Source organism: Haliotis rufescens, unplaced genomic scaffold (genome assembly GCF_023055435.1).
Source record: "Haliotis rufescens isolate VD_foot unplaced genomic scaffold, xgHalRufe1.0.p SCAF_2, whole genome shotgun sequence".
Taxonomy (NCBI): Eukaryota; Metazoa; Mollusca; class Gastropoda; order Lepetellida; family Haliotidae; genus Haliotis; species Haliotis rufescens.
This window is the reverse complement of record NW_025963890.1, coordinates 36,881,992-36,898,116: the sequence shown is the minus strand read 5'-3', so window position 1 is coordinate 36,898,116 and position 16,125 is coordinate 36,881,992. Positions and strand designations below refer to the sequence as shown.

Here is a 16,125-nt window from a genome sequence, read left to right as displayed (position 1 = left end):
TGGTTGCAGACGATGGAAATGCGACCTGTTAATGGCACCGTGCCCCGACACCATCGTTAAACTGGCACCGCTGTTATAATACGCAGACGCAATTGTATACTTAGCCTGTTAGATATCAATGGTTGATAACCCAGTTAATCTTCGCCAAGAGCTGAGCATTGATCGGTAAATACACCTGTTTCGTGTTATGTTCTGTTACGCGTTACATTTTGTTTCACTAAATACACCATGATGCAAAATTAGTGGTAGCACCTTACACCTATATTATTGCAATCAGACATATACGGTATATTGGCTCGAACGATAATTTGTTAAACCTGTGAATGTCAATACGACCATAGTTCAGTGGCTCTCACTGTCAGATTCCTGTTAGTTAGCTTACGGGGAGGGGCGTTCAAAAGACAGGTTTTCGAAAATGATTAAACATTCTTATTTCCCCTTTTATTTGTCAGGGTGTTGTGTATGTCACAACAATCAAATAAATAGACTAGTCCTGATGTACAGAGCATGCAGTTACCTAAATTCGTGGATAACCTGCTTCGTTGATCGCGGTATTATTATTGTGATATCTCGTAAATTAAGTCTTGAATGACGTCACACAGCGGTAAGTCTGATTGACACACACTCCCACTTTTTGCTGACCAAAAAATTCCGAATTGCTGCATTACATATAAGTAAAGTAAAACCAAATGTCCAACATTGCAATAAATAACCCCAGATCACTAATATGAAAATTTGGCTTACCTTTAGAATACAGTACCACAAACGTTTCAAACACGTGACAATACCCTATGACATAATTTGTAGTATTTTGTTGCCAGTCTCACCGGTGAAACAATGCCCTGTGACGTCAGGGGTCATCGAGTGTGCATAAGCTCCTCCCAGTGATCTATCATCTCTACACGCAATGTCATTGAATACACCCAGCGGTGTTGAGAGTTTTTGAATATTTGTTTACTAAGAATGCAGTTTATTAGGGATATTATATTGGCGCTGAACACATCCAAATGTCGCCAGTGTTAGGGTAGGTTACCCTGAACTATCCTTAGCCCTTGGATCCCCTTTACGATCATTAGGGTTAGGTACCCGTTTGGAGGCTATTAGATTCCCCGAACTCTATCCATAGCCCTTGGATCCCCTTTACGATCAATCACCCGTTTATGATCATTAGGGTTAGGTACCCGTAAGTGGCTATTACAGGTTCTATAGCGGCTCCTAATATTCTTCACACAAAAACAACAAGTATAAAGGATGAAATGGTTTGTGTCGAATATTTTGACTACTGGAAACTGTCGTGGAACATTCACACAAGACACTTTCACTGGCTACATTTTTTCAGTACTGATTCAAAAGCGAACTCACTGTTGCATCGTCACTAGCCCTGCTCATGACTCCCTAGTTCCTTACTATTATCCACATCATCCTTACAGGGTTCCCTACCACACTTTTCTGTCACAAAAATCACCCAACAAATTATTAAATACCATGTCATTCATGTGTACTCGCGAGTTCGACGTCTGATGTCCGACGCCTGGAGCCTAGAGCCATTTTCATTTTGTGCCATATCGGATCATTCCTCAGCACTTGGTGTCTTGTAGATTACGGAATGGGACAAGAGTGCCAAATGGCATCTGGGTCATTCGTATGTGTCCGTAGACTAAAGTCACGTCCTCACGAGAAGTTGTGGTACTGTATTCTAAAGGTGCTCCGTCTTTAATGACGTCACACAGCCGTACTTTTGATGTACACACACTCCCACACTTTGCTGACAAAACATTTTCGAATTGCTGCATTACATGTAAGTAATGTAAAAAAAAAGTCCAACATTGCAATAAATAACCCTAGATCACTAATATCAAATTTTATGTTCACAAAAAGTAAAATAAAATAGATACCGTAACACCAGCATCTTGTTATCTGCTTGTCTAATTATTACACACTAACTGTACTGGGGTGTTGTACTAACAGGATTAGGTGGTCAGGCTCGCTGACTTGGTTGTTGCATGTCATCATCGATCGATGCTCATGATGTCAATCACTGGATTGTCTGGTCCAGACTTGATTATTTACAGCCCGTAGCCATATTGCTGGAATATTACTGAGTGCGGCGTTAAACAACAAACAAACAAACATTACTACTACCTACTCAAGGAATCAAGGTGGCGTCACATTTTGTGTGCACATGAATGGATGGTGAATACTTATGGCTTCAGTAGACAAACATTTCAGTGACAAATCTTCGGCATTTTCTTTTCGTTGTATAAATGAATTATTGATCAGTGAGTATTCAAAATGAAATTGTACATTTGAACCACAAATGTCAGTGCACTTTCCTTATATCCACAAATTAAGATTAAGCGAGGGTAGATGAAATAGTTATGACAGAAGTACCCCTTCTTCTACCCCTCTGCTCAGACACCACATCAGCTGATCAGTATTTGCATAAACTTCATGTAGATATGCTGTGTCTTTCAAGTGTGACTGAAATGAATATATTTTCCAATCTCCATTGAGCACCCATTACAAATTGCCTGAGTGTACGCTCTGTGTAACAAAATACGCTGTGTAAATATTTAGGAAAAACTCAGGGCACTGTACAACAGTGAATTTGCTGCAGAAAAATGGCATTAGAACATTTTCATGATTTTATCTAATTTTGATATGACCTACTCGTACATAGGTTGTGTAGTACTTTAAGTCTTCACTTTACTTTAGTCTCACTCCCATTATTTACCAGCAGGAAATTCAGCTATGGATGATCAGTCCCCTGACATGACAGACATCCTTGAGGATGATCTTGACAGAGCACTTCCAGTGGAGGTCCTGGGTGTTCCGAGTCGCGTTGCAACACTGGTCAACTCCCCAACAACAGACACCCTGGACTCTGTGGCCTTGGAACCTTCGCCTACTGACGAGGATGATGGTGAAGAAAAGACTGATGGAATAAATGATGCTGAGAGTGACCAACAAGGGCCAATCACATTCAATACATCCAATGATACGTCTCCCACCAGTGAAACACTGAGTAATGAGCAGCAGATAACTGACATCACTGACACCTTCTCCCAGGTCGAGGTTGGGAATCAGGAAACTGCAAACCAACCTCAACCAAGTCTCAGTAGCTACTTTGACAGTCCTATTGGGGATACTGATGCCACTGACTTCTTTGACTCTATCTCAGGTCCACCTGAAAGTCCTGGGCTTCAGACTGTGCATCAGTCAGACATTATTCAAGCTGACACATCCGGCTTGCAAGCTCTCACTGAGAGTCAGTTTGACAGCTTGACAGGAGGGGATCAAGTGAGTGAGATGGAACAGTCAGATTTGCAGGTGTCACAGTTGGAGGATCCCGAAGTAGATCTGGTGCAGGAAGCAGCTCATTCAGATACCCAGCCCATCCATAGGGAGCCGGAGAGCATTCCCTTTGAGGGGGAGACACTGTTGGCACCTAGGGAGCTGCAAGGTAGCAGTGAGGATCTGCTCAGTAAAAGTGGATTTGAATCCTTCACAGCACAAGGGGAGGAAACTCTTGGTCCATGTGGAGATGGCGGTGAGATGATGAAGGCATCAAATCAAGAGTCGAGTCTGAAGACAGCTGAGCAGTCCATGCTGTTTCCAGGGTACCAACAGGCTCATCAGACGCCGAGTGTAGGAACAACACCCACACAGTTGTCTCCCCTGTCAACTCCGGTTCACCAGACTGCAACAAGTGCCCCTCCACTACAGCAGTCCCCAGGGGCGTACTCCTATTCCCAGCCTCCTGGTCTTGACCGTCAGACGTCTGTCCCCTCAGCCCCTCCGAGCCCATTCCGCCAGTTTGACGGCCCCGCCACCACTACCCCTCCAGCCTTCTCTACATTCACAGATGGAGCTGATGACCCCTTCACATCCAGTCTCTCCACTAGTGATGCTGACCGCAGATATGATGCATGGCTGCCTTCAGATGCCACACGACATATTCTGGTGACCATGGCAACCAGTGCTCCTGGAAGCTACGTTCCACCAGCTGAACACCTCAGTTGTCCTAGAGTGATGAGCAGTGAGCCCCAGGTAGGAGACCGACGGTTTGACTGATAAAGGTCAATAATGAGTGTACTCACTTATATGTTATTGAAGAAGAGTTTGGAGTCATCACACAGATGGCAACCTTACGTTGTCAGCTTACCCATAAAGATCCAGGTTAAAATAGGTCTTCAGCAACCCATGCTTGCCGTAAAAGGTGACTATGCTTGTCGTAAGAGGCAACTAACGGGATCGGGTGGTCAGGCTCGCTGACTTGGTTGATGTATGTCATTGTATTCCAATTGCCTAGATCAATGCTCATGATGTCAATCACTGGATTGTCTGGTCCAGACTCAATTATTTACAGACCGCCGTCATATAGCTGGAACATTGCTGAACAACCATGAGTTAATCTAACCTGTCCTCAGCTCATTTCAGTGGCTTACAAGTAACGTAACTAGATTTAGGGAGAAAACAAGTGGTCCATTAATACTTTCACTTTCTCAGGACTAGCAGACAACATAGCATACTATCCTGAACTTGATCAGTTAAATGACAAAACTATCTGCAAATGTATTGATACATTTTTTCAAGTGTATATCTGCCCCAAGAGACATTTCTGAGTTTAAAATTTGCAGGGAGATCCGGTGCGTGACCTGGTGTACCGCTACATGGGGGAGCAGGAATCGGTCAAGCGGAAAGTACTGACGTCACTATCTGTGCCACAGGACTTTGCTGGCTTGGAGCATCTCATTGTAAGTGTAGCAGGACCCCCAACGAGCCAGGGATGGTGGTGAATCATAAGGATAACTTGCCCGTCCTGAAGTTGCAGGCCTGCATTTGTGAATACATACCAGAGTTGATGACAAACAAATTGTCATTTTTCTTCACTACTATGATTGGTAGGGCTGGGACGATACACCAACTGTGCGATCTGATACATATCATGATACCTTGCACATGATCAGATACGTATCATGATACTTACATGTGCTGTTATCTGTGGTGCGTAAGGCTTCTTTTTCATAAACAAGATGGCCAAATACCTGGCACGCTGACGATTTACAGTTGGCAATGTCAAGTATGGCACAATAGATGAACATTTTCACTATTAATTTTCACTACTAATTAGTGTTGGGTGTAACAATTATTAAAGAAAATGTTTTAGGTAAGAATTTTATTTTTTACTTAGTCTGCAACTGTGATTGATACTTGTATTGAGCGGTAAAAAATCACGATGCATCAGTGTATCGTCCCACTGCTACTGATTGGCCTCCCAAGATAAACCAATCAGATGCACTCTTTAACAGTTCATAGTTCACAGAAGCTGATAATGAGGCAATGCACAATTTGGAATGAAATTTAGTTATGATTTGCACTAAATGTGTTTAAATACAGTATATCTACGCTGACTGTCAACATAAATAGAATCATAAGTGATAAAACTTCTACTAGCTAGTCGGGCATGTAGGAATAAATTTCACCTATCCAGATAGAAATGTTACCATCCACAAGACAGCGAACAGGCAGCTATTTCAGACACCACATCCTTACTTTGTCAACTTGCTGACCATGTTAACCTCTTTGGTCATGAGGACAATGTATCTGACCATGAATAATAAGGTCTGTGGTTTGAATCCCATCACAGACCTCTGACATTTTGTGGCTGTCACATAAGGAAACAGATGTCATTTATTCAATCAATCACTGGTTTTCCTGGATGAGCATTGATCATTTACAAACACTTTGATTAAGATGGATCATTGCCTACTTTGGTGTTATTAAGCGAACTCAACCTGTGAAGATCCGGGGTAGAACAGGTCTTCAGCAACCCATGCTTGCCCTAAAAGGAGACTGTGCTTGTTGAAAGAGGCGACTAACGGGATCGGGTGGACAGGCTCGCTAATTTGGTTGATGGATGTCATCATATCCCAATTGCATTGATCAATGCTCATGATGTCAATCACTGGATTGAGTGGTCCAGATTTGATTATAGTCATATAGCTGAAATATTGCTGAGTGTGGCATTAAACAACAAACAAACAAAACAATAAACCAGATTGTATCATACAGGGATGGAAATTAGATGTATCCAGCTAGCCTGGACCAGTTTTGTTAATGTTAAACATATCTTAAGGGCTAGTAGAATTTGAAACATTTTGGGTGTATTGCTATTCATTATCACCATTCGGAGTAGTAGGCATTCATGGTTAATTTCCATCCCTGTCATATACATTATAATTGTTTTTGATTTTTAGTAATATTTAAGCATTCAAATAACTAACTGTTGTGTGAGACAATTCTTGGAAATCACATGTATGATACCAGGGACTTAAACTGTATGATATTTTGAAACTGCGATCATAGAAGCAGTGAGCAATTAAGAATTATATCACTAGAGGCACAAATAGTCCATCATTACGAGTTTTGAGTTTGTTATTCTGTATGTTACTCATTGTTGTTTTAAGAAGTAAAAATTAGAAAATATACAAAATGTCAACCTAAAGTTTTAAAAAAGAAATCTGAAGTCAGTCCTTTGTTCAGATGACATAATATTGTTTAGTTGTGACATCGTGATCTATGGATTTTGTTCTTAGCTATGATGCAGTGGCGGTCGGGTAGCCTAGTGGTTATAGTGTTCGCTTGTCACGCCGATGACCCGGGTTCGATTCCCGACATGGGTACAATGCGTGAAGCCCATTTCTGGTGTCCCCCGCCATGATATTTCTGGAATATTGCTAAAAGCGGCGTAAAACCATACTCACTCACTTAACTATGATGCAGTGTGATCACTTCAACTGACCAATCTGCATTGCAAATCCCTAAAGTCTGTGTCAAAATATTGTAAAGTTATAAAACTCAATCGTTGTTATGGGTGTATTCTATGTTCAGTCTGCAGGGTGTCTGAGGGCGGCTGTTGATCTGACAGGGAAGATGTTGGCTGATGCTGGACAAGGGGAGGCAACTGGTGGGGAGCCAACTCAGCAGTCCCAGTACACACTGCAGGTACAAGGAGATCCTTAATAGTCTGACTGCCTCTGTGGTCTAGTGGTAGAGCGTCTGCCTGGAATCGAAGGTGCAGGGACGATTCTCACCGCGTCATACCAAATGCCATTAAGAGCTGGTACTTGTTGTTACTTGGCCTGGCGCTCGGCATTAAGGGGCAGAAACAAGGACTGGTCGTCTCAAGTCAGTATACTGTGTCTGAGTGGGGTATTCATGTTAAACTGCAGCATGGAATCTCAGTCCGCTAGCACTATAAAATCGGCATTAGGCTTAAAAAAAAGAAAGTATTTGTTCTCCTGCAATTACTTTTGAAAATAAAGTGCGGGTGGGTGGTGTTTTTTTTTTTTTTTGGCTTGTTCAAACTAGAATGTAACCAGATAAACAGTTGTGTAAATCAACCTGGGAAAGGACCTCCCTACAGAAACAAGCATACAAAATCCTATTGCAGCATGACCGTAACATGAGATGTGCAGTAATGCTGTGCACGTGTAGAGGGAAGTAACAGCATGCTATTTTTGGATCGCATTGTTTTTAAGTATTAGGATGTTTTTATTTTTGTTAAAATTGGAAATAAAAACGAAACATGTGGCATACTTTATGATGATGTGGGCTGTGCCTGAGAACCAAGCCTATTTTTTTTTTTAGCCACACACACACACATGTGCATGCACATCGCTATATAAGTGCAATAATCTTGAACTTGATGTTAAACCCCATTTCACCATGTTCACCTCACCCCACCTTCTTGATAGTCTTTACTGATACATGTATGCATACACACAGGGACTGAGATTACCATGGGGGTGGGTAATCATTTATGATAATTATCCCCCGCCCCAACGAAGTTGGCGGGGGATATAGAAATGGGTTCCGGTTCGTTTCCGGAGCATAACTCAGAAACCGTTAAATATTTCTCTACGAAACTTTGCATGTCCATCAGACTCATGCTGAAGTTGTGCCTTTTGCTATTAAGGAACTTTATAAATTTTTATTTTTTAGGTTTCCATGGCAACAAGTTGGACTTAGGTTCTATAAGGGTGCTGTTCGTTTCCGGAGCGTAACTCAAAAACCGTTAAATACTTTCTTACAAAACTTTACATGTCTACTAGGCACATACTGAACTGGTGCCTTTTGCTATTTAGGAATTTAAGAAATTTTTATTTTTTACGTTTCCATTGCAACAAGTTGGACTTGTTAGTGCTGCATTTAGGCCATTTACAAAAAGGCCCAGTGAACATAGTTCACAGGAGCTAATGCATTGCACACAACCGAACATGTCATATTGGCGGGGGATATGAGTATTTCATGCTTGTTTTAGAAGCCTTTGTCTGCACTCTTTGTCCGGTCTTATCATTTGTTATCTCAATGACGGTAAACAAATTAAGCCATGGCTCTCTTTGATTGTGCATGAATTAAACTAAATTGTTAGTTAAGCACCACTTGATGCATATGGAACTTTTTCCTGTCATTTGTATTGATGATAGAACAATTTCACTCAAAATGTGTCGCTAGCAGGATTCGAATATACAAAGTCTGCACCAAGGGCTGACAAATGTAGTCCTCTGCCACATGTATTACCATTTCAATATTGACTTGTGAATACATTGTGGCTGTCTTCCGCAGCTGTGTTGAGAAAATTGCCCCCTCACTATTCTCGGAAGCTATGTGAAGTGCAAGAAATTTTCTTGCCAGGCGTTGTAGCCTTCACTTGTGACTTTAGAATGGACTGCTTACTCTCATCAAGAGGTTAAATGGGTTTTGAATACTCAATGCCATTTAGAAAATGGTCAAATTTAGCAAATGTTATTCTTGGGATAACACTTTCTTAATAAAGTACTAGTACCTTTTTGGGTTGAGTCCATTATTGTACCTTCTTTTTGAACAGCTGTGGTTCTGCCGTCTGTCGCTGCTGGTTCGTCTTCGTCTCTACGATGTTGCTGATACAGAGCTGCGTGGCTTCCAGACCCTTGACACACCGGACCTTTACTATGAGTTCTACCCCCATCTCTACCCGGGCAGGAGAGGTAAACCCACTGTAGTGAAGCTCAGTAATAGTCCACATCCGTCTTTATCCTCGTCCATACCCAGGAAACAGTAGTGTCCAATTGTACCTCACCCTGTTTCTCTACCACAGAAACTCTGAAAGAAATTGTGATCAATACTACCACACTCCCTTATCACAACCAGAATACCTGACACCTGGTGATCGATATTATCAGTGAATGACAATGTCAAAAATCAAACTGGCTGGGGGAGCTAGTTACCTTTCACTGACACTATCCCACAGCAAAGATTGCTGGTACTCCTGGCTGGGGGAGCTAGTTACCTTTCACTGACACTATCCCACAGCAAAGATTGCTGGTCCTCCTGGCTGGGGGAGGTAGTTACCTTTCACTGACACTATCCCACAGCAAAGATTGCTGGTCCTCCTGGCTGGGGGAGCTAGTTACCTTTCACTGACACTATCCCACAGCAAAGATTGCTGGTCCTCCTGGCTGGGGGAGCTAGTTACCTTTCACTGACACTATCCCACAGCAAAGATTGCTGGTACTCCTGGCTGGGGGAGGTAGTTACCTTTCACTGACACTATCCCACAGCAAAGATTGCTGGTACTCCTGGCTGGGGGAGCTAGTTACCTTTCACTGACACTATCCCACAGCAAAGATTGCTGGTACTCCTGGCTGGGGGAGCTAGTTACCTTTCACTGACACTATCCCACAGCAAAGATTGCTGGTCCTCCTGGCTGGGGGAGCTAGTTACCTTTCACTGACACTATCCCACAGCAAAGATTGCTGGTACTCCTGGCTGGGGGAGCTAGTTACCTTTCACTGACACTATCCCACAGCAAAGATTGCTGGTACTCCTGGCTGGGGGAGGTAGTTACCTTTCACTGACACTATCCCACAGCAAAGATTGCTGGTCCTCCTGGCTGGGGGAGGTAGTTACCTTTCACTGACACTATCCCACAGCAAAGATTGCTGGTCCTCCTGGCTGGGGGAGGTAGTTACCTTTCACTGACACTATCCCACAGCAAAGATTGCTGGTACTCCTGGCTGGGGGAGCTAGTTACCTTTCACTGACACTATCCCACAGCAAAGATTGCTGGTCCTCCTGGCTGGGGGAGCTAGTTACCTTTCACTGACACTATCCCACAGCAAAGATTGCTGGTACTCCTGGCTGGGGGAGGTAGTTACCTTTCACTGACACTATCCCACAGCAAAGATTGCTGGTCCTCCTGGCTGGGGGAGGTAGTTACCTTTCACTGACACTATCCCACAGCAAAGATTGCTGGTCCTCCTGGCTGGGGGAGCTAGTTACCTTTCACTGACACTATCCCACAGCAAAGATTGCTGGTCCTCCTGGCTGGGGGAGCTAGTTACCTTTCACTGACACTATCCCACAGCAAAGATTGCTGGTCCTCATTTCAGGAGTACAAACTGAAAATTGAAATTCTAACTACCGTTTACAGGTGCAATAGAAGTGCTAAGTACTACACTGTTCTAATTAGTGCATATTTAGACAATGCCTAGTAACCATGATTATGTAGCAGATAGGGAAAAAAATAGTGATAAGAGAGATTTGTTTATGGCACATTCCGTATAGAATCGCATGTTTGCCCCGAATATTTGTTTTGAGTTACTATGGTGCTAACTGAATAAATGATAGGAGAAGTGATTGACACCATCCCACTATTTAGCGCTACCCTGAATACCCCTGACAGGAGAGGTCATCAGTGCTGCCCAAACCTTTAGCCCTGATAGGAGAGGTGATCAGTACTACCTGTGCCATGTTTGCTCTGGAGGGAGAGATGTGTGGTCACCAACCATGTGACCACCCCTTTCCCCTACACTATGTCGACCCTGCAGTCCACCCTGTGTTGTGTGTGACCACCCCTTTCCCCTACACTATGTCGACCCTGCAGTCCACCCTGTGTTGTGTGTGACCACCCCTTTCCCCTACACTATGTCGACCCTGCAGTGCACCCTGTGTTGTGTGTGACCACCCCTTTCCCCTACACTATGTCAACCCTGCAGTCCACCCTGTGTTGTGTGTGACCACCCCTTCCCCCTACACTATGTCGACCCTGCAGTGCACCCTGTGTTGTGTGTGACCACCCCTTTCCCCTACACTATGTCGACCCTGCAGTGCACCCTGTGTTGTGTGTGACCACACCTTCCCCCTACACTATGTCGACCCTGCAGTCCACCCTGTGTTGTGTGTGACCACCCCTTCCCCCTACACTATGTCGACCCTGCAGTGCACCCTGTGTTGTGTGTGACCACCCCTTTCCCCTACACTATGTCGACCCTGCAGTCCACCCTGTGTTGTGTGTGACCACTCCTTCCCCCTACACTATGTCGACCCTGCAGTGCACCCTGTGTTGTGTGTGACCACTCCTTTCCCCTACACTATGTCGACCCTGCAGTGCACCCTGTGTTGTGTGTGACCACTCCTTCCCCCTACACTATGTCGACCCTGCAGTGCACCCTGTGTTGTGTGTGACCACTCCTTCCCCCTACACTATGTCAACCCTGCAGTGCACCCTGTGTTGTGTGTGACCACCCCTTTCCCCTACACTATGTCGACCCTGCAGTGCACCCTGTGTTGTGTGTGACCACCCCTTCCCCCTACACTATGTCGACCCTGCAGTGCACCCTGTGTTGTGTGTGACCACCCCTTTCCCCTACACTATGTCGACCCTGCAGTGCACCCTGTGTTGTGTGTGACCACTCCTTCCCCCTACACTATGTCAACCCTGCAGTGCACCCTGTGTTGTGTGTGACCACCCCTTTCCCCTACACAGTGTCGACCCTGCAGTGCACCCTGTGTTGTGTGTGACCACACCTTCCCCCTACACTATGTCGACCCTGCAGTGCACCCTGTGTTGTGTGTGACCACACCTTCCCCCTACACTATGTCGACCCTGCAGTGCACCCTGTGTTGTGTGTGACCTCTCCTTCCCCCTACACTATGACGACCCTGCAGTGCACCCTGTGTTGTGTGTGGCCTCTCCTTCCCCCTACACTATGTCAACCCTGCAGTGCACCCTGTGTTGTGTGTGGACAGATGGTGTTTATGCTCCTGGTGTTTGTATTCAAGGCTCCATGGTGCCGTTCGGAATGAGGCTGTTGCATGCCGAGCTGCCAAGTTTCCTTGGACGCAATCAGGAGGCTCTGGACAAACTGTACTACGTGCTGGCTGTCATCAACAGGGTGAGTGATGAAACAATAATGTTGTATGTGTCTTATATCCTGTCTATTGTGTGGCATGTGGGATCCCTGTATGACCACATCTTCCCGAGACAGCAGAGTTAACTGACCATAGAAGTCCAGTTTCCATGCTTGCAGAACTTGGCTGGAAATTATGGAGTAACATTTCAGCTGCATAGTCCAATCAGTATCGCGTATCGAAATCGACATCCGGTTCATACAACTGGCATGCACATATTGATTGATTGCATGATAAGTAAAGCATGTGTACAGACAACCTAGAGTCAACAGATATTGTTCAAATCTTTTCATGTTCTTAATCAAGGTGCTCATGTGATGAGACACACTTTGTGAAGTAAGACATGTTTTATTACAATATACATCTTAAAATCAATCGGATTATTTTCACTGGGTGACACGATTTTATTTGAAGCTAATACAAGTGATATGAGAGGTGGAATCTGAGTGGTCAAAAGGAGGGACATAACTCATAATAGTCACAGGTGGCACTATCATCGAGCTCAGAAATTCAGGCCATTTCGACAAAGGTGGAAACTGGATTCTTGCAGTCAGTTAACGCCTTCCCTCAGGAAGATGGTATGTCCAATGTATAATGTACATTATGACTTGTATGACATACATTTTGCCCAAGAACACCGTGGCCTGTGTGATAAATATGGTGTATGCTATGACACTTGATATGTCGTGTATATGCTGGCATGTGTGATATAGCCCACATATACTGTGGTACCTATACTGTGGTACGTTATATCCGGTCTATGCTTTGGCATGTGTGATCTGTGTTGCTAGATGCTGTGTAACCTGGACACAGGGCTGGCGGAGGATGGGAGTGTGTGGGAGATGTCAGCAGACAGCAGGAACAGTGAGTACACCGTACCTGGGAGGACACATGGCCATATCTATTGGATGGGCTTCAGTGTTTTGGTTAATACAAAATATTGTCTGCATTTCAAAAAACATTCTTCTGAACAGTTGATTAATTATGTATTGTTATAACTAATGTGATGGCTTGGTCGAGACGACTTGTATCCCACTGATAACAACAGGACCAATGAAGAAGAAGAGGCTTTCATGTTTACGTTATTGCGTCAAATGTAATGTTTATAGACAATGTTAATAGCCTCTGAAGTTAAGAACTAATTTTAGACAGAGGTACTTAGTTTGGAGTCCCAGATAATCTCTGTGTCCACAGATGTCTTTAGGTGCATTTGTTTGTTTGTTTGTTTGTTTGTCTGTTGTTTGTTGTTTAATGTCGCACTCAGCAATATTCCAGCTATATGATGGCGATCTGTAAATAATAAAGTCTGGACCAGACAATCCAGTGATTGACATCATGAGCATCGATCCATGCAATTGGGATAGATGACATGCATCAACCAAGTCTCATGTCTCAACATGTCTCCCCCTAGGGTATGTTTGTGTTAGGGAGCAGTTCAATAGTTCAGTGAAGGAAAATATATGTTAATACCTTGTTTTGAGACATACCTCAATACCCTGTAAAAAACATAACTGTGAAAGTGTGCATGTGTGTGAATGTGTGTCAAGATATATAAAGGTCTCTACAGGTTATTGATGACACTCGCTTTCTTGCAGAGTCTATGGAACTGTGGCGTCAACGGGAGGTTCAGACTTTGTACAAGATTGCTGGCGTCATGGTGTTCGTAAAGGTAGGTGACAGGTTTATAAGTAACAACTGTCATGTTATTAGTTTGTTTAACGCCACTCTCAGCAATATTCCAGGTATGTGACGGTGGTCTGTAAATAATCGAGGCTGGACCAGTCGAGTGATTGACATCTTGAGCATTAATCCACGCATTTGGGATCGCAGACATGCATCCTCAACCAAGTCAGTGAGCCTGACCACCTGATCCCGTTAGTCGCCTCTGATGACAAGCATTGTCTCCTTATACAGCAAGCATGGGTTGCTGAAGACCTTTTCTACCCCAGGTCTTCACAGGTCATGTTATTAAGAAGGTCTGCTCAGAAAATATGTACTAGGTAGTGTCAGCTGTTATTCGTGAACATGCCTTTACTTCATGTTTACATGCTAAACTTTTCCCCAGGACTACGAAGCTGCTCTTTCTGTCTACGAGTCTCTGGAGGAGAAGGTCAAGGACAACATGGAGTCTCTGAGGAGTGGCATTGGGCGAATATATCTGCAGGTAGATTTTGTTGTTTGTTTTACCATTAACATTTAGTCTCTGAAATGAAAATATTTTACAGAAAAAAAAAAGTTGTCAAATTATCTTGATGAAATAAGAAGATCCTGGAGATTCTCTTCATTTTCAGAAACTGCAGTAATCTAGACTAGCCTGTTGTTATACCCTTGAATGGGCTGTATTGAATATATTCATTTCAGGGTCTGTATGAAAGACTATTTTTATCCCCGAAGTTGGCGGGGGATATAGAAATGGGTTCTGCGTGCGTGCGTGCGGAAATCGTTTCCAGAGCATAACTCAGAAACCGTTAAATATTTCTCTACGAAACTTTGCATATCTATCAGACTCATGCTGAACTGGTGCCTTTTGCTATTTAGGAGTTTTATAATTTTTATTTTTAACGTTTCCATGGCAACAAGTTGGACTTAGGTTCTATAAAGGTGCTGTTCGTTTCCGGAGCGTAACTCAAAAACCGTTAAATAATGTCTTACAAAACTTTGCATGTTTACCAGACACATACTGAACTGGTGCCTTTTGCTATTTAGGAATTTTATAAATTTTTATTTTTTACGTTTCCATGGCAACAAGTTGGACTTAAATTCTATAAGGATGGTGTACGTTTCCGGAGCGTAACTCAAAAACCATTAAATACTTTCTTACAAAACTTTGCATGTCTACTAGGCACATACTGAACTGGTGCCTTTTGCTATTTAGGAATTTTATAAATTTTTATTTTTTATGTTTCCATTGCAACAAGTTGGACTTAGGTTCTATAGGGTAGAGTTCGTTTCCGGAGCATAACTCAAAACCCATTCAATACTTTCCAAAGAAAACTTTGCATGTCTGTCAGACTCATGCTGAACTGGTGCCTTTTGCTATTTAGAAATTTTAGAAATTTTTATTTTTTACGTTTCCATGGCAACAAGTTGGACTTAGGTTCTATAAGGGTGCTAATCGTTTCCGGTGCGTAACTCAAAAACCGTTAAATAATGTCTTACAAAACTTTGCATGTTTACCAGACACATACTGAACTGGTGCCTTTTGCTATTTAGGAGTTTTATAAATTTTTATTTTTTACGTTTCCATGGCAACAAGTTGGACTTAGGTTCTATAAGGGTGGTGTTCGTTTCCGGAGCGTAACTCAAAACCCATTCAATACTTTCCAACAAAAACTATGCATGTTTACCAGACACATACTGGACTGGTGCCTCTTGCTATTTAGGAATTTTAGAAATTTTTATTTTTCACGTTTCCATGGCAATAAGTTGGACTTAGTTTCTACAGTGGTGGTGTTCTTTTCCAGAGTGTAAAACCATTAAATATTTTCTTACAAAACTTTGCATGTCTACCAGGCACATACTGAACTGGTGCCTTTTGATATATGGCACTTTTAGAAATATTAATTGTTTATGTTTTCATGACAAGAAGTTGGATTTAAGTTTTAATATAGGATTAGTTTACTTAAGTAGTATAACAAATAAACTGTTAAATATTTCCTTGCCAAACATTGCATGTCTATCTATAAAGCACATTCTGAACTAGTGCCATTTGATATTAAGGAGTTTCAGAAATGTTTATTGTAGAATTTCCATTGCAGCTATTTTGACATGGGCTAAGAGAAATGTTGGGTCAGTTACCTGGTTTGGGACCATAACGTGTTAAAATGGGCGGGGGATATAGATGACTTTGTCAACTATACGCTTGTTTACTCTGCTGTCAGCAATAAG

The 16,125-nt window shown here is 43.0% G+C and overlaps 1 protein-coding gene across 2 annotated transcripts in view; it reads left to right on the top strand.

Annotated features, from left to right (window-relative positions):
* Window positions 1-29: 29 nt before the first annotated feature.
* Window positions 30-16,125, top strand: part of LOC124111793 (trafficking protein particle complex subunit 12-like) — an 18,663-nt gene continuing 2,567 nt past the window's right edge. Inside the window, exons 1-9 of one of the 2 annotated variants that reach the window (XM_046471608.2) lie at window positions 30-165; window positions 2,738-4,050; window positions 4,641-4,757; window positions 6,895-7,008; window positions 8,894-9,032; window positions 12,109-12,221; window positions 13,029-13,101; window positions 13,833-13,906; window positions 14,303-14,401. In XM_046471608.2, coding sequence (XP_046327564.1) covers window positions 2,752-4,050; window positions 4,641-4,757; window positions 6,895-7,008; window positions 8,894-9,032; window positions 12,109-12,221; window positions 13,029-13,101; window positions 13,833-13,906; window positions 14,303-14,401 — 2,028 coding nt within the window. In that variant the 5' untranslated portion in view covers window positions 30-165; window positions 2,738-2,751. The remainder of the gene's footprint in view (window positions 166-2,737; window positions 4,051-4,640; window positions 4,758-6,894; window positions 7,009-8,893; window positions 9,033-12,108; window positions 12,222-13,028; window positions 13,102-13,832; window positions 13,907-14,302; window positions 14,402-16,125) is intronic. The other variant, XM_046471607.2, reaches the window with a different exon arrangement.